General features: G+C 38.3%; 2 protein-coding genes across 2 annotated transcripts; both read left to right on the top strand.

The window, feature by feature from the left end:
* Window positions 1–8,218: 8,218 nt before the first annotated feature.
* Window positions 8,219–10,179, top strand: LOC149144655 (F-box/FBD/LRR-repeat protein At1g13570-like). The gene is made up of 2 exons (XM_089450167.1): window positions 8,219–9,311; window positions 9,804–10,179. Exons 1-2 carry the CDS (start codon window positions 8,289–8,291, stop codon window positions 10,065–10,067), a joined length of 1,287 nt encoding a protein of 428 aa, XP_089306293.1. The 5' UTR covers window positions 8,219–8,288; the 3' UTR covers window positions 10,068–10,179.
* Window positions 10,180–11,003: 824 nt separating this feature from the next.
* LOC149144656 (F-box/FBD/LRR-repeat protein At1g13570-like) lies at window positions 11,004–11,966 on the top strand. The gene has a single exon (XM_089452220.1). The coding sequence runs from the start codon at window positions 11,004–11,006 to the stop codon at window positions 11,964–11,966; it is 963 nt and encodes a 320-aa protein (XP_089308346.1).
* Window positions 11,967–23,666: the final 11,700 nt, after the last annotated feature.

Here is a 23,666-nt window from a genome sequence, read left to right on the forward strand (position 1 = left end):
TTGACTTCAAGTAGCCGATCTTTCCTTGGGTTTTGTGGATGGAGGGCCCCCATTCATAACAGCCTTTGTACAGTAAATTTACCTTTATGTTCTTGCCATTTCCTTCTTTTGAATTCAACAATTTTCCTTTTCTTTAAAACATGTACAGTTTTGATTACTTTCACTGTCATTTCATTTCCAGCATTTACTTTAACTGATTAGGATTGTTTTCTGCAGGTGTTAGCCCGGGATTGTGTGTCTTTGTTGTATTTGCTTTATCTCTAATGGTATTTTCAGTTGTCATATTCATAGTTGCTGCCTTTATTCTGTTTTTCTAGCTTGATTTCTAGTTTAGTTTCTCAAGTTGTATGCTAACATATTGATGGTCTCCTTATCATAAGTTGTTCATCTTTAAGAGATCAGAATACTAATAAATCACAGCTTGCTTCGAGTAGTTTTTGACTTATATCACTAACTCTTTCTTCACTTGTTACACATTACAATGTATGTTGGAAGCAGAATGTTGGAGAGAGGCACAGTGGTGTTATAATTTGTCATCTTAGAGCTTGATTACTTTTTAGACTTATATCTAACTACTTCTTAATCGTGTTTCACATAGTACTATATGTTGGAAACAGAGTGTTAGGAAGAGATGAACATTATAATTGGTCTTTAAAGTGGTTTTTCTTACCTTTTTATTGCAGCAGCATGAGTAGTGACTAGTGCCATTAGAAAGTGGTTTTTTATGCTTTACTTTCAGTTTCATTTCAAGCTATTTCTTTCAAGCTCTTTCTTTGCAAGTTTAGAAGGTAATTAGAAACCACCAGTTACACACACTCACTCATTTAGAAACCACCATACACACACAAATCACTCATTTGTTTATAAAATCATCACTCCATCTTAGGAAGTTAAATTGACCACAACACCCCCAAACAACAAAAAGATCTAAGAGGTTACTTAAGTACATATTGTACACCTTCACTTCATCAGCTTACGAGCCCCGGGTTGACAATTTATGATAGCAATTTAGACAACACTAAATTGACTAAACAGACACCTTTTCAAGGATTGCCCTCTCAGTAAAATAGAGAACAAGAGCAAATCTACCTCAGTGAAAGATACTGAAAGCTTTCACAAAGTGAGCCATAGAGGAAAAGGGGGCAAAAGGGGACTTAAGCAACATCACGCAGAAGGGCCTCAAGCCAGTCGGAACATGTAACAAGTACTCGACGAAGAATAAGAGATAACAAAATTAGATCAGGGAACGGAGGGAAGTCCAGAGGAGAAGGAGAAAGAGGAAGACAAAGATCAAACAAAGGATAATAATAAACAGAAAGAGGATATGATGAGCTATGTAGAACTGGATATGTACTAGGAAATGACTCAGAGCGAGATGGAAGTGGAGGAACTACAGGAGATTCTTGATAGAGAAAACCTAGATTTGGAAGGGTTCTTGAAACAGGGAACCATGGGAGGGGTAGACTCGTTACCTCAAGAATAGTTCACTAGAGTACAACAACTGTACTTATGGAAAACCCAGGCTAAAGGGATGGACAGGAAAAGTAACACTGCAATACAGTTTAACGAAGGTGTGAAATCTATGAAAAACACACCAGGATTAGCACCTAGATGCCTAGGAAAGAAAAGAGGCAGAAAAAAGCAGAATGAGCTGTTGATGGAAAGTGGAAAGCTAATGATAGATTCAGGTAAGATGAAAGACCTAACCAGTTACTCCTTCACAAATATTTAATGATGAAGTTCACTTCTTGGAATATCAGGGGTTTAGGTAGTAAAAGGAAACAAAGATTACTTAGTAATAGAATGAAACAAGAAGCTCCGGATATGATTTTTATCCAGGAAACTAAATGTTCCATTCAGAAAATATGAGAAATATATAGCAAATGGCTCAATCGATTTGGGTTTCTAGAAGTCAAGGCAGAAAATACAGTAGGAGGCATTCTTACTCTTTGGAACCCCCAAAAGATTGGTATAATAGATGTTGAGGCTTCTAGAAATTATTTATCAGTGGTTATTCAACCTGTGGGGGATAGGGAGACCTATCTGGTCACGAATGTTTATGGCCCTCAGAGAATAGATGACAAACTTAGGTTTCTAGATTCTCTTGTGGATCTCAGAGAGAGATATTTAGAGATACCATGGATTTTGGGTGGGGACTTGAACATGATCAAATCACTATTGGAGAAAAAAGGGGGAACCAGAACTCTAAACAAAGACTCCTTAGCTTTTCAAACTTTTATGGATACTATGAAGCTAGTTGACATTGTTTCGAGTAATGGTCTCTTTACTTGGAACAATAAAACAGGAGGAGAGTCTCAAGTAGCCTCAAAGTTAGACAGATTCATCACCTCAGAGGACCTTATGCTCAATGATAAGGAAATGGTAGCGAGAATTCTCCCCTTTGGAGGATCAGATCACTGGCCAGTTCAACTGGAGGTCAAGGGCGTTGGTACCCCCAGGAATAGACCTTTTAGATTTGAGAATATATGTCTCACCCATCCAGATTTCATCAGCAACATTTCAAGTTGGTGGTCTGAAGATTTGCGTATTTAGGGTACAAGTATGTTTCTTCTTCACAAAAGACTAAAACACATCAAGCTCGGGTTAAAAGATTGGAACAAGAATGAATTTGGCAACATTTTTAGGGGGAAAAAAGTTGTTGAATACAAATTGCAGGAGCTCAACCAAACTCTTATCACGGATGGCTTTGATAAAGTCAGAAATGATAAAGCCACCAAATTCCAGCAAGATTGGGAGAACTTATGTAAACAAGAAGAAATATTTTGGAGACAAAAATCTAGAGTGCAATGGCTAAAAGAAGGAGAGTGAAACACCAGATTTTTCCACAGATCCACCTTGGCAAACAAAGCCCATAATAGAATCTCTTCAATCAAGGATGAGGGAGGGTAACTTCTTAGTTCCCATGAAGACATAGAAGTTGTGTTAGTTTAGCACTTTCAGGGGATAGCAAAGGAAACCATTTCAGACAGAGAGCATTTCATCAAGGACTTAACAAGACATATCCCAAGACTAGTGTCCGGAGAGGATAATTTCAACCTCAATAGGCCAGTGACTGAAGAGGAGATCAATGAGGTCCTCAAGGAAATGCATAATGGTAAAGCGCCAGGCCCTGATGGTTTCAATGTTGATTTCTTTAAATCTTGTTGGAATATTGTTAAAAAGGACATTCTGAATGTAGTAGAAGACTCCAGGAGGAATAGAACTATTCGGAAGGCACTCAACACCTCCTTCATCTCTCTGATCCCTAAACAGGACAATGCCCTAACTCCAGATAAGTTTAGACCCATAGCATTGTGCAATGTGGTTTACAAGATAATATCCAAGGTTGTAGCCAATAGACTCAAACCTCTTCTTCCCACTCTTGTGTCTGGGGAACAATCTGGTTATGTGGAAGGCAGGCAAATTCTCAATAATATCATTCAAGCACAGGAGGTGGTGCACTCACTGACTAGCAACAGGAAGGTTGGAATGATCATGCAACTGGACCTAGCCAAAGCTTATGATAAGTTGAACTGGACCTATATTAGGAGGGTTCTTATTGCTTTTGGGTTTGATCATAACTGGGTTAGATGGGTCATGGCCCTGGTAACTTCTTCCAGCTTTTCAATTTTGGTAAATGGTTCTCCCTCCGAGACTTTTATTCCTTCAAGAGGCCTCAGGCAGGGTGATCCACTCTCTCCCTTTCTCTTCATACTCATGATGGAAGGACTTGGTCGGTCTATCAAGCAGGAAAAAGAAGATGGAAAAATCAAGGGTCTCCAACTTTCTGAGAATGGACAGTCCTTGACTCATCAACAATTTGTTGATGATACCATGCTGCAGGGAATCCCTACGGTCAAAGAAGCTCTTGCATACAAACAACTTCTAAGTGACTTTGCCATGGCTACAGGTATGGAGGTTAATCTTTCCAAATCTAAGATTTTTTTCTTTAACACCAATATTGCTATTCAAAGGAATATCTCCAGAATTCTGGGCTTTCAAAGGGATTTCCTACCTTCAAAATATTTGGGAGTTCCTCTAACTGCTAAACCTCTGCATAAGAGCATTTGGGAGCCGGTGATTAATAAGATGCAGGATAAAATCAGGAATTGGACCATCAGATCTTTAAACTTGGCTGGTAGGTTGGTGCTTACAAAGGTTGTTCTTCAATCTATCCCAGTCTTCATGCTATCAGCACTCCCAGCACCAAAAGGAGTCTTACAACAATTTAGAACCATTAAAAGAGACTTCCTCTGGGGTAAGGGGGAGAAAAGTAAGAAATGGGCCTTGGTAGCTTGGGAAAATATTTGCAAATCTAAAAATCATGGGGGTCTTGGTTTGGACGATCCGGAGGTTCTAAGCAGGGTTTTAGGAGTTAAATTATGGTGGCGTTGGGTAAAAGAACCAAAGGCTCAGTGAGCTAGTATCTGGAAAGAGAAATATGCCAGCACTTGGCAAATTAACGATCATATGAGGATGTCTGGAAGTATAAAGGGCTCATACATTTGGAATAAGGCCTGGGAGAATAGAGGCTTAGTACAAAAGAACAGCTTCTGGGAAATCAAAGAGGGAGATCTGGCACTATTTTGGGAAGATAAATGGCAACAAGAACCAATACTGTTAAAAGAGGATTTTGTGGACCTCAAGATAGAGACAGACATCATAGGGTTATCTAAGGTCAAAGATTTTTGGGACCAAACCAATAATGCAGGAAAATGGAGAAACTGGAGGAACATTGTTTACAGGGAAGACAACCCCTTGAAAGCTAAAGTAGAGGCTCTTATGAAAATGTTGGAACAAAGGAAGATTCTAGTAACAGGGGGGCATGACCAGTTAAGATGGGGCAACAACAATGAGGGTACCTTTAATCTTAAGGAGGCAAAATGCATACTCCTTGAGCTGGATTCTCTTGCTCCGGATAGAATTTGGCAGAATCTATGGAGGCATCAAGGATGGATGAAGATTAAACTATTCATGTGGCTGGTTTATCATAAAAAAAATTCTAACTTGGGATAACACTCGGAAAAGGGGTGTTCTGGGGCCATCCAGATGCCAGCTTTGTGAGGCCCACGAGGAAACTATGGAACACCTCCTTAACAATTGCATCTTTACCCTTAGGTTGTGGGATTATTTTGCCACCATCTTCGAAAAGACCGACAGGAATAGAGGGAGTATTATCAATACCCTAAACAACTAAAGGCGAAATTTTTTTGATTATGAAATTCTTGGCTTAGCTTGGGCTCCTACGCCTAGCTTCATTATTTGGAATGTTTGGAAAGAAAGGAACAACAGAATCTTCAAAAATGAAAAGAAACCCTTCCAATGTCTTTTTGAGCAGATCTTGATACAATTTAAGGAGACGGTCAGTACTGCTGTGCGAAATCCCCCTAAGAATCTACCTTCAGACGTTGAAATGAGGATTCTCCGACGGTTGGGCTTGCAGGGACTTATTCCTCAGGGCTTGGACGGAAAGTTTTGGATAATGGATACTGAGTAGGACTACTGGTAACCTCCCCCTCAAGGTTTTCTGAAATTTAACATTGATGGGGCCTCAAAAGGCAACCTGGGCAATGCTGGCTTTGGAGGGGTGTTAAAGGATGAAAATGGAAATATCCTTTCCATCTTCCATTGCCATTTAGGATAATCGACATAATGTGATTATCGAAGCTGAATCTGAGTTAATAATCAACTCGGTCAAAAGAATTAGTTGTGGCACGGGGCCGAAGAAGGTTTCAAAACATTGGACGTTGATCTAGGTCTTTCAACAGATCTAGCTCCACCTCCTGGGCCTATGCACGGTAAATTTTAACCATGTGTGAAGGAAGGCCAACAAACTGGCATATTTTCTGGCTAATCAAGGAGTCAATTGTACCATTAGCAGGGTTGCGATGGGTTGGCAAGGGTTGCCTTAGAATAGACTTAAGGAATAGTGTTGCTGCCAAGCGGATGAAGATATGATGGTGTATCGTAATAAAGCCATGGAGGCTGTGTCCAGATAATTGGGTATCGTTATGAGTTGTTATTTTTTCCACGTTTTGTTCCTTCATGGGTTGCTCGGTAGATTCTATTGCCCGGGTAGTTGGCCGGAGGGATGGGGCTTTACTTTATATGGGTTCATAAACTGGTGCAAAGGGGATGGAGTGAAAAGCCGGAATCCGGGCTTTCGTGGCGGCCGGAAAACCCTTGATTCTCTTCACAGGGACACAATTTTGCTCGCAGAGTGGTTTTTTGTTTATCGGGAGCCTTTCATGCTGGAAGCGGTTTTTAAGAATTGGGAACGATCCCACTCAACTCGCTACACGTGGCTGAGGGGTGGGTACGAATACCGCCCTCATCGCACGCTAACTATCAGTGCTTTAGACCCGTGCGATATGATCCTCTGCCGTCGGATCAAGCACGATGGATCTACGGTTAAGAATCAATGAGCATGTAAGTGGGTCCATGCAGTTAAGCGGCGGGCTTTTATGCATTGCGATATCTTCCTCTGTCGTCGGATCAAGCTTGGAGGATCTATAGTCAGGAAACATCGTGCATGTCTGTGGGTCCATATGGTTAATCAACGGGCTTCTTGGCATTGTGATGTCTTCCTCTATCGTTGGCTCGGGAAAGGAGTTTTGACGGTGGAGATTAAAGGCTTCCAGGCTGATTTTCGTTTCGAGGATGTTAGGTATTTCATTGGTACGAGTGTTAGTCCCCCATTTGGTTTTTGGTGGGTCGAATGTTTAGCCTTGGTACTGTCTGGCATTTGATGGTTTTGTTGTTTTGATGGTAGGGATCGAGGTTTTTACCCCTAATTCGATGCCCTTGGTTTTTAGAGAGTAGTTTTTACTTGATCCATGGTTTCACGTGGATGGTTGTATTCTATGTAAATTATTTTCCGATTTAATGATAACGAAGGTACGACTCTTGCTTTAGCAAAAAAAAGAAGAATTGGAATTGACATTCAAGTTTTCTGCTGAATGTGCCAAAGTCAAGGCTACCAAGTAAAATAGTTCAAGTTTTTTAAAGTGGAGGCTACAATTAACACACGTGGTTTTATAATGGGCTCATGGTTCATGCCAATTTCTATGCTTCTTTGTAAACTTTTGAGGGATCCAACCTATATCAGCATGCTAAAACAATCCCATTTATTTGAGTGCATTTGCACGAATCCTTTACCAGTCAACTTTGTATGGATGTTATTGGTATTGAAACCAATTAGAGAATGATACCTTTTTTTCAGTTAAGTTTGGATTGATTCAACTTGATTCTGCCCATAGATTTCGCATGCAATTGATGCAACATGCGTATAACTAAAGGCACTTACATGCGAGTCTCTGATTTTCAATTATGCTATTTGTAGGAGGTGGAATCCGAGGAGCATTTCATTTTCAAGTGTCTTGAATCCCATATACGATGACATTAGGGGAAAATACCATTGCATCTTTCTGGATTTGGCAAGATCACTATCCACTGGCATCTGGTATCTTGAGCATAGGTGTTCAACGCTTTAGATGGGTGAGGTGTCCTAGCCTAAAGGTTTCTTTTGGACCCTGCATTGTCAAATTGATTACCTCCATGTTGTTTCAACATTTGGTGTAGCTTAGAAATAGATAGATCATCTGGTGGTCAACACACCAAGCACTGAGTCAATGAGTCAACACTTGGTAGAGCTTAGCAATAGATAGATCATTTGGTGATCTACACACTAGGCACTGAGTCAATGAGCCAGTCGAGCCTTTCCCATTAGGGTTAGGAATACCTATCTCTGACATAGACTAGATCAACAGTCTAATATTGGCCAAATCCAACATAATATTGAAGCCACTATGGGGAATTAAAATTCCCAAGGAGCATCGAGGGTTGACCAAAGCATCACACGATCTTGGTGATAAGCATCTCATGGTGGGTGGATGAGTCTTCTTCTAACCAATAGGCAGATTGGCCTAGACCTAGACTTAGCCTAGTTACAAAAATAAATTTTAGCGATTTAGTTTGTAAAGATATTCTACTCTAATCTTTTATCCCTTCTTTGTAACTTTGCACCGTGAGGAACAATTGCCATTTATATTTATATTTATAAATTTTAATGAATTTATGAAGTACACGAGTCAGAAAAATCTTAAACAAACCAAATGAAATTGTAGCCGCTCCTACAATTTCCCGCCATTTTATGATATCATTATGTGTCTCATTACTCTCAATTGGCTTTCATTTCCCTCCCAGCATTTCACTTTGCACCACCGGTATTGGTTTTTGGCTTCGAATGCAATCCTTTTTCCATCAAAGGAGTTCTGTGAATCAACAGTATGCCGCCTGCTACCGACAAATTCTCCACACTACCAGATGCCATCCTCTGCTCCATCCTTTCTAAAATCCCGGTTAAAGAGGCCATCAGATCTTCCCTTCTCTCCAAGAGATGGAGATTTCTGTATACCCAAATACCCCACCTCATTCTCTCCCCACATCTTCTTTTAGCCCCTCTGCATCCGGATCCCCTGTCCATTGCAACGGTGGAGAATATCATCTCCAAAATTCTGCTTTTGCATTCCTCTGATCTGGATGTCTTTTATCTATCCAACGACGTTTACCCGTCCGCGCGCGTATGCATTGATAGCCAATGGCGGTTTAGTCGCGACAGTGTGTACAAATGGGTGCGGTGCGCAGCATGGAGAAATGTTCAACACCTCACTCTCTGTGATTCCCCACAGAGGGAAATCCCACCTCCTGCCCTTTTTTCCTGTACTCGTCTCATTACACTCACACTCTACAACTACATTCTCTCCCCTCTTCCACCCCATTTCTCTGGATTCAACCATCTCACCACTTGCAACTTCAACTATGTGGAATTGACAGACCACTCCTTAGCCCACTTTATTTCACATTGCCCTCTTCTTCGAAATCTCAGCTTACAAAACTGCGTTGGCCTGCAGCAGCCTGCCATATCGGCTTCCAACATTACAGATTTGATTGTGTATAAGGGTGTGGAGGCTTTAACAGTGAACTGCCCGAAGCTTAATAACCTGCAGGAATACCTGATAAAGGATTTGAGGGTGAATGGGATACTGTTTCATGAGATTTCATGTTCAATTTGGGAACTCAACATGCAGGGTGGAAGTAATTTGATTGTATTGAGAGTAGAATCGCTTTCTGAGGAATACACAGCGGAGAGATTTATTGACATAATAGGGAGCTTCAAGTTATTGAAGCTGCTGCTCGTTTTTGTTGGGCCTTTGCTTAAAAGTGAAAAGGAGATGGATATTTCTCTTCTCAATGTGTTCGAGAGGCTTCCTTATCTTGAGGAACTATACATGGGTAACAACTTTCTGTCGGTAAGAACAGAATCTCTGCATAACTTTGATGTGTTGAGTGCAATGAATGTTTCCATGGTTGTGTGTTTGAATTTGCTTCCTATATGTGTCAGCGTATCTATAATGTGCAAAACATGTTAGACAAAGCATATGTTGATGTGGTTTAGGAAACAGATTATCCAACCTGTCTTACATTTATGTACATTTGTCTTACATTTATTTAAATGTTACTATAGGCAAGCAGGCAGCGGGGTATGTTTACTTGGATTGTATATTCCATGTATTTGAGGAGAATAATTGAAGTAAATTGTTGACATTGCTCTATGACGATGAAATACCAGAATCTGCAATCAACATAAATTTATGATACCTTAGCTTACTCAAAAGAATGCCCACTGTAGATATGCACATGCTGTAAAATTCTTCATTCGTATTGTTATTTTCCATATTTATGACTTTTACCTTGTAAATGAGGGTAGAGATGGCTGACTGTAGTTTTGAAATGCAATGCAGGAGCTAGCAAACCATGCTATACCTTTGACTCTAAACTCCCCACTTTCTAATCTCTGTAAGATAGTGGTGTACATACATCTAGATGGAACCAGTGACAGGGAAATCTGTGTATTAGGTTGCCTTCTTCAGAGCACCCCTGCTCTACAGGAGATGGTATTTCGAACTGATTACGCCGATTCTGAAAGTCCAATGTGTACATGGTTTTTAGAAAAAGTGTTATATTTGAATAGAGCTTCAAAGCAAGCAAGGATAGTGGCTATGTGATGCATTAGAAGAATTAGCAGTCATGCTTTGTGTTACACGGGAAGTCATGCTTTGTGTTACACGGGAATGATGTGTTTATGGATGAGATGTGGTTTTTGGTATCATGTTTATGGTTTTTTTGTTGCGTGTATTTTCTATCTCACACATTTGATATATTATATTATCTGATTGGCAGACATATTTGTTGGTATCATGTCTGAAGATTTATTGGGGTTTTTAGTAATTAGTTGTTGATATAGTTTGTTGAGAATTTTATTTTATATTTTGTTTTTTCAAGTATGTCTATTATATTCCCTTAATATAATATCATGATGTTTTTCTTTCTGAAAAGAATAGTTTGTTGAGAATTTAATTCACCTTGGTCAAATGATGATATAGCCTTTGCATTTACATTCACCCTAGTCAAATAATGATTTTCTCACTTATGATGTAGCCCTTGCATTTTAGTTGTTATGGCTATTGGTCTAGTCACTTTTTTTTCATTGTTATTGTTTTTCATAATTATATGGTGATAAGCTTCCATGAGAGTGCAGTAACAATGCACTATTTCTCTAATTAATAGAAATATATTTAAAATAATTCAAAATAAATAAATAAATATATATATATATATATATATATAAATATAAACTTATTTTCTATATTATTTAAAAAAACACTTGAAATAAATTCTATCATAACCCTAATTATATTTATAAATTTCAATTAAAAATTAAAACGAATTGAAAAAAGACACATGTCAAAAAAAATCTTAGACAAACCAAATGAAACAGTAGCCGCTCCTGCAATTTCCCGCCATTTTATGAAATCATTGTGTCTCGTTACTTTCCATTGGCTTTCATTTCCCTCCCAGCATTTCAGTTTTCACCGCTGGTATTGGTTTTTGGCCTCGAATGCAATCCTTTTTCCATCAAAGGAGCTCTGTGAATCAACAGTATGTCGCCCGCTACCGACAAATTCTCCACACTACCAGATGCCATCCTCTGCTCCATCCTGTCTAAAATCCCGGTTAAAGAGGCCATCAGATCTTCCCTTCTCTCCAAGAGATGGAGATTTCTGTACACCCAAATGCCCCAACTCATTCTCTCTCCACATCTTCTTTTGGCCCCTCTGGATCCAGATCCCCTATCCATTGCAACGGTGGAGAATATCATCTCCAAAGATCCAGATCCCCTATCTATTGCAACGGTGGAGAATATCATCTCCAAAATTCTGCTCTTGCATTCCTCTGATCTGGAAGTCTTTTATCTATCCATCGACGTTTATCCTTCCGCGCCCATATGCAATATTGATACCCAATGGCGGTTTACACGCGACAGTGTATACAAATGGGTGCGGTGCGCAGCATGGAGAAATGTTCAACACCTCACTCTTTGTGATTCCCCAGATAGGGAAATCCCGCCTCCTGCCCTTTTCTCCTGCACTCGTCTCATTACACTCACACTCTACAACTACATTCTCTCACGTCTTCCAACCCATTTCTCTGGATTCAACCATCTCACCACTTGCAACTTTAACTATGTGGAATTGACAGACCACTCCTTAGCCAACTTTATTTCACATTGCCCTCTTCTTCGAAATCTCAGCTTACGAAACTGCGTTGGCCTGCAGCAGCCTGCCATATCGGCTTCCAACATTATAGATTTGAATGTGTATAAGGGTGTGGAGGCTTTAACAGTGAACTGCCCGAAGCTGAATAACCTGCATGTATACCTGATAAGGGATTTGAGGGTGAATGGGATACTGTTTCATGAGATTTCAGGTTCAATTTGGGAACTCAACATGCAGGGTGGAAGTAATTTGATTGGATTGAAAGTAGAATCGCTTTCTGACGAATACAATATCTCAGCGGAGAGATTTATTGACATTATAGGGAGCTTCACATTATTGAAGTTTTAGTGTTATTATGACAAGTTATAATTTGTTAATTTAATGTTAAATTATTGGTTTTTAGAATTAATGATGAAAGATATTTATTTCAGTGTATTAATAAGTGATTTTTTTAAATGAATGGTTGTTATAAGAATTAGAATGCTTAAGGCCCAAAATTTGCTTATGGCATGCAACTTTCTTCTTATCAAGCTTTTCAAATTGTTCCTTTAGCTTTCTTGAATGCCAACACTCATTAGAAGTTGTTATATTTCACTTTTATGTGTCAAGAACAATTTTTTTCTAAAAATGACCTTTTGGCCCTTTTCTTTTGCTTATCACATGGAAACCTCACATTGGTTGTAGATTTATTGAGGCTTCTTCATTGCCTCATGGACCCTTTTGTTGATACCATGTGTTGTGTGGTTGTTGATGGTAGGTGCTCCCTTAAATCCTTGTGGGGTCCCCTTTCCTTTGTAGACACACTTTTGCTGAAGTTGTCTTGTCTAATGGGATAGTAACTCCACGGAGGCCTCAATATAATAAAGACCCCATTGTAATGTCATAGAGTTTCACGAGGGATCTCCCTAATGAAGATTTGGGGTAGCTTTGAGAAAACCTTGACTCTAGAGGACTGGAGTCTTTGAATTGCCCCTTTGGCTAGTCTAATTGAAAGCCTTTTAGTGGCCACCCTTTTAATATAGTGGAGCCTTGGTTGGGATTACCTTGGCAAAGTTTAGGTAACTCCACAAAATCCATGGCACTAAGGCGAGTCCTCGAGTGTAGTTGGGTCTCTTGATGGACCTTCCCTAATATAAAGTTGGGGTAAATTTATCAGACCCTTAGTACTAAGCTTTAGTCTTTACTGTTGCTAGTCTACTTAAAGAGACCACCCACATTAGAACTTATCCAATTATTGTTTACCGCTTTCATTGTTAACCATATCACTCTACCATGTCATCAAACATACACCAAGCATGAATTCAAGGGTTTTGTAGCACATAAATTAAAAATTTAATCACTTAACCATTTTGGTCCTTTGAAGATCCAATTTGGACCAACTACACACAAAGATCAATTGAAGCATAATGCTAATTATCTCTCAATGCACCAAAGACGTTTTTTTTACAATACAAATATATGTGTCATGTTTGTAATGTCTATGTGGCACATGAAGCTTGTTGATAAATTTAGTGTATTTAATAATGCTTGCAAAGATGTAGGCTTATGGCCCGGTCAACAATAATAATAGTTCAAAATCTCGTAAGAAGATTTTGGATGAGTAGAGGTGAAAAAGAGACACTATCCATACTCTGATTTGGTACTAGTCTCTTTTTTTATTCGAGTAAGATATGCTATTTTTGGGTGACTTGAAATAGCTCTTTAAGATTGTAAATTTCTTCTCTCCATTTTCTCTTCTACCTTATTTGATTTTCATGATGACATTTAGGACAACTCTTGAATATGCTTTTATATTTTGTTAGAAAGGATGAGTCATGATGAGATTTACGACAACTCTTGAATATGCTTTTATATTTTGTTAGAAAGGATGAGTCATGAGAATTGGCCTTATTGGACTACTATGATTATGAGCTGATTGTTAAAGGGAAGTATATTGATTGAACTATTTGCCTTCAAAATGAAAACCATCTCAATATTTCAGTTTGACATATACTATGGAGTTATGATGATATTATTGATGTGTAAAAAACATGTTGTATAACTATAAAGTAGAGAGGGATAGTTTTTTTGTGAAGGTTTGACTTTCATCATTTTAGAAAAATAGTACAAAAATTGTACATAAAAATTATGGTTTATGGTTTAGGTTTTGTGTCAGTAGGGAAATAGAAAAACCAGACTAGTAACAGAAGTTCAATATATCAGTAAGACGAGTGCGCGTGCAGAGCAACGGAGATCACAGCGAGCACCTATGTGTTGCTCCATCGCCATGGCCCCAGGAGGGGGCCCGAGGTCGATTCTTCCCTGTATTTCGAGCTGACGATGTTCCAGAGGCTTGTAGCTGCATGCAACAAACACCCAGTAAATGAAAACCAACAATTTTTTTTCAAAAGAATGGAAACCATCCCCACGGTTACCCTGCCGCCTGAAGAACCATGTAGATCGGCTCTGAATCTGGCAGAACGAGGGTTCATTGGGCAGTTCACCGAGCTATGGCTCTCGCCCAAAGTTGTTGATGCTTGGGTGCAAAGGAACTGGAGACCTTTGGTCAAAGAAGGAATCAAAAGTCATTTAGTTGGTAAGGGCTTCTTTGTGTTTGTTTTTGAGTCGATAGAGGATAGGAATCTCATATTCAAAAATGGCCCATATTTCATGGGCCCTCAGGGTCTGTATCTGAACCAATGGACTCTGGATTTCGATCTGACACGGGGTGTTCCCTTTGCTGTTCTTGTATGGGTACGCCTGCCTCATTTACCTCTACACTGCTGGAACCCCAAATCCATAGAAACCATAGGCAATAAGCTTGGAAAATACATAGATCACGCTGAAAGGAGGGATTAATACTCCTGTGCGAGAATTTGTGCAGAAGTCGACCTAGAGGAAGGCCTCCCTGAAGCTATAAAGCTTACGGTGGCTAACTGGTCTCACATTCAAGTGTTAGACTACGAGCAACTCCCGTTTAAATGCTAGCATTGCCATGGCTACGGGCACTTTGCCAAGCATTGTAAAAAGAAATCAGAGGAGGCCGAGAACTCGAAAGGGTAACAATGGACTCAGGTCGAGAAATCAGCGACAACTAAACAAAACATCAAAACCAAAGGGAAAGGAGTGCTCACGGGGAGCGGAGCACCGCCAATGGGGAAGGGAGCACAGGTCCTCCAAGAGCAGAGATATCCAACAACCCTTCGAAATACTCAGCACACCAGAAGAACCCCTAACTCCAGCAGTTGAAGAGGCTGAACAACAACCCATTAATATGGAAGAAGAGAAAAGACTGGAAGAAATAAGCCCCCATCAAGCTGGATCTCCAAAAAGTGCCTCCAGCCCCCCATCCTATGCAGAGATGACGAGGAAGAAGTCTCTTGAGATTTCTAGTTCCTCGGAAGATGAGACAATTGAGAGGCCTTTGAAAAGAGTTGGGAGGAAATCACACAAAGAGGCAAGGGAAGAAGAGGCTGAGAGACAAAAAATGCAAGGCAACCAGGCCACGATTGAGATGGCCATAGGCAAAAATACTAGAACCAGGCCTCCCAAGGGAGGGTCTTCTCCCCCCTCTGCTAGTAAATAATGCGATTAGTCTCTTGGAATTGCAGAGGCCTGGGGAATCCCTTAAAAGCTGAAGCGGTGAAGAACCTATTGAAATAAAAAATCCCCGATATCCTCATGCTCCAAGAGATTAAAATAGAAGGGGATACTCTTCTTGATCTCAACGAAGTAAAATGGAAAACAAAAGTCGGAAAAGCAATAAGTGCAAGGGGTACATGTGGTGGGCTTGCCACTCTTTGGGAGGAATACAAATATCAACTCGAGAGCTCCTTCCAAACGCAACACTGGATCTAGACTGAACTCCGGCACCATGCAAGTAAGATCACCTTCGCACTCTTTAACCTTTATGTCCCTATCCTCTATGCAGAAAAGAAGGATTCCTCGCAAACCTTGTTCGATTTTTTGGATGCTTACTCCCCCAAGAACATAATTCTAGCAGGAGACTACAATCTAATCTTCGACCCAAAGGAAAAAAGAAGAGTCAACACTAGGGACCATTTACTTCCCTTCGTGGAAGACCTGATTTAACAATGGGACTTACTGGATTTTAAGCCAAAAAAAGGCTCTGCACTTGGTCAATCAACAGAGCAGGGGCGGAGCATATATTAGCCCGTTTGGATAGATCTTTACTTCAGAGCACCTTCCTATCCGAAAAGAAGATTATCTCCACTAAAATTCTACCAAAGTTGACTTCTGATCATAAGCCCATTCTTTTGCTGTTTGAAGAGGAAAAGTTGGGGTCCATCCCTGTTCTCGGATCGCCCAACTATGTGTGGGAACAAAAACTAAATGCCACCAAAACAACCTTGAAAGAATGGATAAAAAAGCCTACAAACTCCCCCACTATGGTCAGAAAGCAGAAAACCAAGCAGCGGCTCGATTTGCAACTGGGCATGGAGCAGCAAAACATTACATGTTCAGAAATTCAGAATGAGCAAGAAGCTCAACTCAGCACTCTCCGATCATTCAGAGTGGAGGAAGAATCCTTGAGGCTCAAATCACGTAATCTCTGGCTTGTGTCTGGAGACAAAATTTTTTCCTTCTTCCATAAGCAAATTAGAACTCGTTTGTCTAGAAATCACATTGCCGAAATTACCTCTTCAGATGGGTCTGTCCTCAAAGGCACAACTCTGTTAAAAGAGGATGCAACCTCTCATTACTAGCAGCAAAGAAGAAGGCGTGGACGATGCTGAGAAATCATCAGACTTCCTCACACACGTTCCAAGATTGGTACCAAGCCCCTGACCATCCTGGCACCACACAGAGCAAACCTGAAATGAAAACGAGCCATAATCATGCCCAGGAGGACCGCCTGAGAACTCGAGCAGGAGAAACTGAACAATTGATATACGTCCAGCCTCCCAATTTGACGCAAGAAACTTTGTAACGAAAGCCGATGTGGCTAGAAGGCGGAGGGATTTCAGGGGAGCCTTCGCACCGTGACTAATCAAGAAAGTCTGTGAGACAGGAGAAACCACACTATCATGTGAGTGGATCGGTTTGATCCCCAGACGAACCAAGAAAATTTTGCTGGAATGAGAGTGGCATGCACCAAATGAAAAGCCACCGCAATTCGCCATGTCCGCTAGAGTCAACAGATACCCACTGCAGGTCCAACAAAGGAATGCATAATATTGAAAAGAAGATCGGCATGGCTGCAGGTGAGTCGCATATCGGAGCTCAAACCAAATGTGGCGAGATGATGGCCGGCTTATTGAGACATATCCAGGAGCAGATTACACTACCAATTAATGTTATACCCAGGCTTACAGTCGCGAAGACCTTCCCTAATGAATTGCCATAATGAATTTTCGCACTATGGTGTACTCGCCCTCAGTGATGCTAATGGTTTGCAACATATGAAAATTTAAGACCCTGTACTTACCCTCGCACGATGCCGCATGGCCAGCCAGGTGGCCTGTGGATCGAAGGTTGTTCATAATTGTGATGACATAAGACTCGGATCGGCCCCGGCACTGGGGAAGTAGGGAAGGATCGTTACATGAAAAGCTCTTTATGCATTATACAAAATAAAGTTCAAAATCATTAGTTTAATTAACGGTAAAAATGTTGGTTTTTTTTTTTTTTAATATGTGATTAATATTGTTAAATAATATATTTTTTTTGGTATGTTAGATTATTTTGTAATATATGAAATGTATAAAGATTACCGGTAAGGGAGTTTGTTGGTCCAATATATGCTAACTATAGTGAGAGGCCAAAAAATTAATAGACAAAAAAATAATGGTGCAAGAAGATACATTTGCCCAAAAAGGAGAAACTAAATGCCCTTTTGGTATGTTTAGTACATTATGACATAAAATGACAGAGACATAAGAAGACAAAAATCCCTTGAGCACTTTGTGATGGGGATGCCAAAATCTACTTGGAGAAGTGTGCTTCACCTAACTAACACTCTAGAGGGTCCTCCTTTACCACTAGCATAGGCTTGTAGTAATCATCATCGTCGAGAGGGGGGTGCCAGATAGAGGCAGGATGTTCAGTTCGCTGAGGGAGGTGAGCTCCAATGTGGTTGGTTGTATGGATGCCCCTGTGCCTGGATCAACAGGAGTGCTCTTAGTATCTCCACGCAATTGTTGATGCTTGGGCGACTAACTGCAAAGTCTGGTGGGCTGTGTCGTCGAGCCAACAAAGGACTACGAGGAGTCATGAACAGTGGCAATGGAAGGCGAGGAGTTCTGGCGCTGCATTACCAGAGTGCCAACGATCCTATGAAAAGCAACTTGAGCAAGAATCTCATGGAAGTTGAGATCTAGGATGTTGCGTTCAAGCAATACTGTAGCCTCCTCTTCGTCCTTGAATTAGGGACCAAGAACATTATGAAGAGCCCATAGCTGGTCTCCGGTGATGCAAAGCTCCTTGGATTTAGTTTTTGTGACCATACGACAATTGCGACGAGGGATACTACTATCGAAGTGTTCATCACCTTGGCCATGCTAGGGAGGGAGGGGTGGCCTTCCTCTTCCTCTGCCTCCCATGCTAGGGCACTCACGTCCCCTCACCATGTGCAATAGTGACCTCAAACCAATTTTTGCTAACTTTTGCGAGCTATTCTTTTTTATTGCTGCAATTATGTCTACATCTATTGGTGGCCTTCTTATCATGTTGTCCTACCTCAAGCAACGGATGGGTGTACTAGGCTAGATCATGCCATAAACGCTGAGGAAGGGTGCACTTGCCACCACCTCCATGCCTTGGACATTGAGTGTTGGGGAGAGCATGCTAATGGCGTCGTCGATTCCCAGTTTTATGCCTTTTGGGAGTAATCATCATAATGATTGTTAATGCTCCTTAATTTCCTTACATCACCCGAATCCAATGAATACTATTAAACAATATTACAACCTAAGATAATATTGATTTTTTAAATGTATTTTATTTTTTAATAAATAAAAAAATAATATGGTAACAAATTTTGTTTAAAAAAAATGTAATTGCTTTTAAAGTTGGTTTACATTTTGTTATTTTCCTTCGCTCCTAGTCATGTAGACTTAAAACAATGTTGGGACAAAAGAGACATATTTAATTATTTTTGTATTCCATGTTGGGACAAAACTTAATTACATATCATCATTATATTTTGTCAAAGGAAAATACATTTCTCAACATTATTTAATAATAATGTAATATATTTTTAATTTGGTAAGGGAATTTCATAAGAGTATATATATATGCATTAAGAGTATTTTTTTCTTTTAAATTTAATTTAATGGGGTGGTAGGAGCGAGAGGGGTGATCCTTTTTCTCGAAGAACAAATAGAGACAAATTATGCATGGGGATTGAGCACTTAAACTAACAATCAGGTTGAATATTAGGCACTTGTGGAAGGATTGGAGCTCGCTATCAATAAAGGCATAAAGAAAATGAAGGTATTAGGAGATTCGATGATTGTCATACGACAAGGTTTCAAATAAAAGACCAAAAGTGGATCCCCTAATTTTGCAATAATGAATAGGATTGCTTTGTAGCTGGAGAAATTTGAGGAAATTGCCCTCTATCACCTTATATAGGCATTTGAATACAGTTATGGATAAAATTTCCAATCAAGGGGCAACATCGAGGCAAGGAATATTGGAAATAAATCAAAATAAGAGTATTATCTCTCATCTCCCATGAGGTTCAATCAATTGTTCTCAAAAGAATATGTTGGCAAATCTGGTCATTCCTTGAAATGCAGGTGAATTAATGTGTTTGACGGCCTCGCTAATGGAGGTGACATTGGCCTCAAGCACTAGATATATGGTGAATGCTATATAGGTGCATCAACACATGGAGGTGGTGTGCATTCCTTGCTCCTTGAATACAAGTATGAGTTGATTCGACAGTTGGCATGGGAATAATAAAAGGTTTAAATGGGATGTGAATTGGTTTAACTAGTCGGTGATCCGATCTCAATAGTCCTACACTTTGGTCTTAAATGGAAAGCACTACAATTCTGGTCGAGGCTCAAAATCCATCGCAGATCCTATCCATTATGAAGGGTACAAGATTCAAGCAGATAGGAAAATTAATTCTTTTCTCGGGCATCGACTCTTTTGGCTTCATGAATCACTAGGGTATATGCAGGGAACCCCTGGGGGCGTCTTGCTAGTTTCAGCAGTCAGCCTTTCCCTGTGGTATTGCAAGATGAGTTTGAAAAGGAAGGAATTAACAACCTTTGAGGAGCAAGTTGCAGAGAGAGAACAATAACACTTGAGGCAGTCTGTGGAAAACTTGTTTACGGCAGTAATTGGGGTGATAGAATCTCTAATAGAAAATTGGCACTGGTGGAGAAAGAAAAGGAAGCTAGATTCCAGTTACTGGAAAAATGTTGTGAATGGTTGTAGAGCAAAATGGACAAGAAACATGCACTTTTGGAGGTTGAGCTATTAATATTGAAGCTTCAAGTCAATGGGGATAACCCATTAGTTGACGAATATGATGTCAAGCATAATGACGGGGAAACATGAATTGGAGAGCATACGATCGAGATTCAAGATGCTAATGTGCATGGAGATGACATCCCGCAGTGCTGAAGAAAATTTCGTAATTGTCGCGGATGCATGACCCTTGGGGCTTTTTTAAATTTCTAATGTTTATCATATGTATTGCAAGTGTGGACTATTTTTGGGGGTGTTTGGCAAAATCTATGGAAGATATCAATGTAAAATTGTAGTTAAACAAGCCCATAGAGGCAAGAAAACTATGCCATAGATATACTAGAATATTGAAGTCTATGAAATCATTGAAGCATGTAAATGGTTCTAGCCATGAAACCAATTTTTATAATATAAATGATATTTGTTTCGTCTAAAAATATATGCATTAAGAATATTAATCATATATTAAAATTTAAAAATAAAGAATTATTTAATTTATATAAATTTTTTCTTAAAAAAGTTTTTATAAATCTTTTGATAAGTTGAAAGTTAAAAAAATCATTATTATAATAATATTTTGAAATTAAAATTTAATGTGAATATATATAAAACATTTTGAAAAAAATAAATAATTATCAACTTTCTTATCTAATAAAGATAACAGATTCTTTCCATTCACAGATTTTTTAAATTTAAATTTATTTCATAATTTATTTTACTTGTAAAAAAATATTATTATATATATATGGGGCTTCCATATTTATTAATTATTTATTTCCAATTTTTAACCAAACCTCTAAATATATATTTATATATTTTAAACCCTCTTCTTATATCAATCCTCACGATTATTTATTTCCAATTTTTTTACCAAACCTGTAAATATATATTTTAAACCCTCTTCTTATACCAATCCTCACGCTCTTATAATCACTGAACTAAGTTGAGACCAAAAATTTAACAATCCATGTCAAAACCCTTAATTACCAAACATATTTTTATGGTAAATAAATTTAAATAAAGTTACAGAATATTTCGGAAGTTACAATGGATGATCTTCCTTAAGTATAAGAAAATAACATATCATATATGTCAAAATTGAATTGGTTTGGTACGTGGTTGATGTTAATTATATCTGTAAAATTAATAATTAGGTAAGTGTAGGAAATTGATGATGTTTTTTAACAATACCATAATAATAGAAAAATATATTTATAATTTATAAGCTTGTTGTAGTTATGTAATAATCTATATCTTAGTAAGAGTCAGGATGTTGCAACTATAAGGTTTCGCATTTAAAAGATGCTTATTTTTTAGTCTCATTATAACCAGTCAAATGTCTTAGCGTGCGTGGATGGTGACTCAAACTCCTCCCACTTGAGTACTTTAATTGGAAATAGAAAAGAAAATTTAAAATAATGATGTTGTGGTTTTTGAATTCAGTTTTATTAGGTTGCTAATTTAATATTAAATTTTTAGATCCCAGAATAAGTAATCACTTTAATTGGAAATAGAAAAGAAAATTTAAAATAATGATGGTGTGGTTTATGAATTCAGTTTTATTATGTTGCTAATTTAATACTAAGTTTTTAGATCCCAGAATAAGTAATTAAAGATACCTGTTTCAATTCATTAATGATGTTTTTCATAATTATTGACATTGCAAGAGTGTATGTAGTTTGTTATTGAGGATCATATCTCTCTTATCTTGAGATTTGCAACCCATCTCCCCTGGCTAATTTTAGGTAAATGAAAGTGTGATTAGAATAATAATTAAGGGTTGGTATATATTATGTTTCTTGTATTGTTAGTTCTGTGAGTGAAAAGTATGTGCCAAAGTATGATAGGCACTGAAGTCTTCCAAAAAAATATTGGGCGTTGTTGTTGTTTTTTTTTTATTATTTGTATGTTTTTTTTGTTATTTTTTGCAAAAGCTTTTGAGGCCACAATTTTCTAATTTTTGTTAAGGAAATAAGATTGTAATAAGTTGATGAGAGTAGCTGAAGTAAGTATTTCCACAAAGGCCTAAGTGTTTAGGTGTGTGGAAGTCCCCTAATTGACTCTTAATCTTAGAAATTACTTTAATTATTAAAGTAATTAAATTTTATAAACTAAAATGAGTTAATCTAATGAAATGCAAAGTTTATTTGCATTAGTGAATTAGATGAATCTCAATTGTTGATTTAAAATTATGTTGAGATATATTCTCAACTATCAATCACTTTGGACATTAAGGTTGTGGATTCAATAAATCAAACTTATAAAATGAAGGTCAAGTTAAGGGAGAAGAAACATCTGAGCACAAGATATAGTGAGAGTGAGATATCACTGATTGGGTGGAGAAAAACTTCCATTCAAGTGTGTAGGGTTTGAGGAAGAGTGAAAAGTGAAACAAGGAAGACAAATCTAAATAAATAACAAGATCAAAGGACATATCTTCAAAGTGGTTTGATTAGCTAGGATAACCTCAAGTTTCTTGTTGTATTTCTATTTTCCTTATAAGGTCATTATCCCAGGAAGGAAGCCTTTGTAAGTTCTAAAGTTATTTCAATGAAAAACTGATTTGAAGAGAAACAATATTTGTGTGCATATGAATGAGATTGGTGTGATTAATTTCATTCCATTATTATATTTTATTTAGGCGTTAAAATCTTAGTCATGTCTTTTATTCAATAAATTTGCATAATAATTAAATGTTACTATAAGGAATCTACTAGCTAGTAATTGGCTAGGTTGCTAGGGTTAAGAAAATTTAACATAATCTAATTTGGGTCAATAGATTAGGGTTTTGGATGTAGTGGGATCATATATATTGTATTGTAAATGATGATGAAAGTTAGAGGTGCGACTCTAAACATTTTGCTAATTTTTCTAGCTAAGGGTTTCCAAGGTAAATATTTGGGTATTATGTGTGAATGTTGTTGTTTACTTTATAATTTATAAAGAACCTATGTGTGCATTGCTTACCATAAAGGTTTAAACCTTAAATTTGGTATCGGAGTGGTTATTGGCTTGAGGGGGATGCCTTTGTTATTAAGGGTTTGGTTATCTTGGGTCTGTGACAAGCTTGGTTTTAGTGGGAGCTTTGCAGTGGTGATTCTTGTGGTGAAAGAGAATGGTGAGCAGTTCAAAAGTTGAGATCGATAAATTCAATCGGAAAAACTTTGAGATATGGAAGCTCAATATGGAAGACCTATTGGTAGACAAATAATGGTGGATTGTTGTGGATCCTGGTAGTACACCTATCGATACGTTAACAAAAGACTAAACTAAGTTGGACCGAAAGGTAAAGAGAAAAATCTGGTTGTGTCTATGAAATTCATGTTATTGAATGTTTCGAGAGAAGATTTAGTGGAGTTATGGGATAAGTTAGCAACTTTGTATAAATCTAAGTCTTTAGTAAACATTTTTTTCCTTTTAAAGAAGCTATATCTCCTAAGGATGAATGATGGAGACTCAAATATAGAGCATCTAAATGCCTTCAATATTGTGGTAAGTCCATTGTTTTCTATGCATATTAAAATTTAAAATGAAAATAAGTGCATTAGTTTATTGTGTTCATTACCAAATCCATGGGATAGTATGTTTGTAGCTATTGGTAGTAATGTGACCACACTAAAGTTT

Source organism: Pinus tabuliformis, chromosome X (genome assembly GCF_031772625.1).
Source record: "Pinus tabuliformis cultivar Carrire ecotype Pingquan chromosome X, CPIR1, whole genome shotgun sequence".
Lineage (NCBI taxonomy): Eukaryota > Viridiplantae > Streptophyta > Pinopsida > Pinales > Pinaceae > Pinus > Pinus tabuliformis.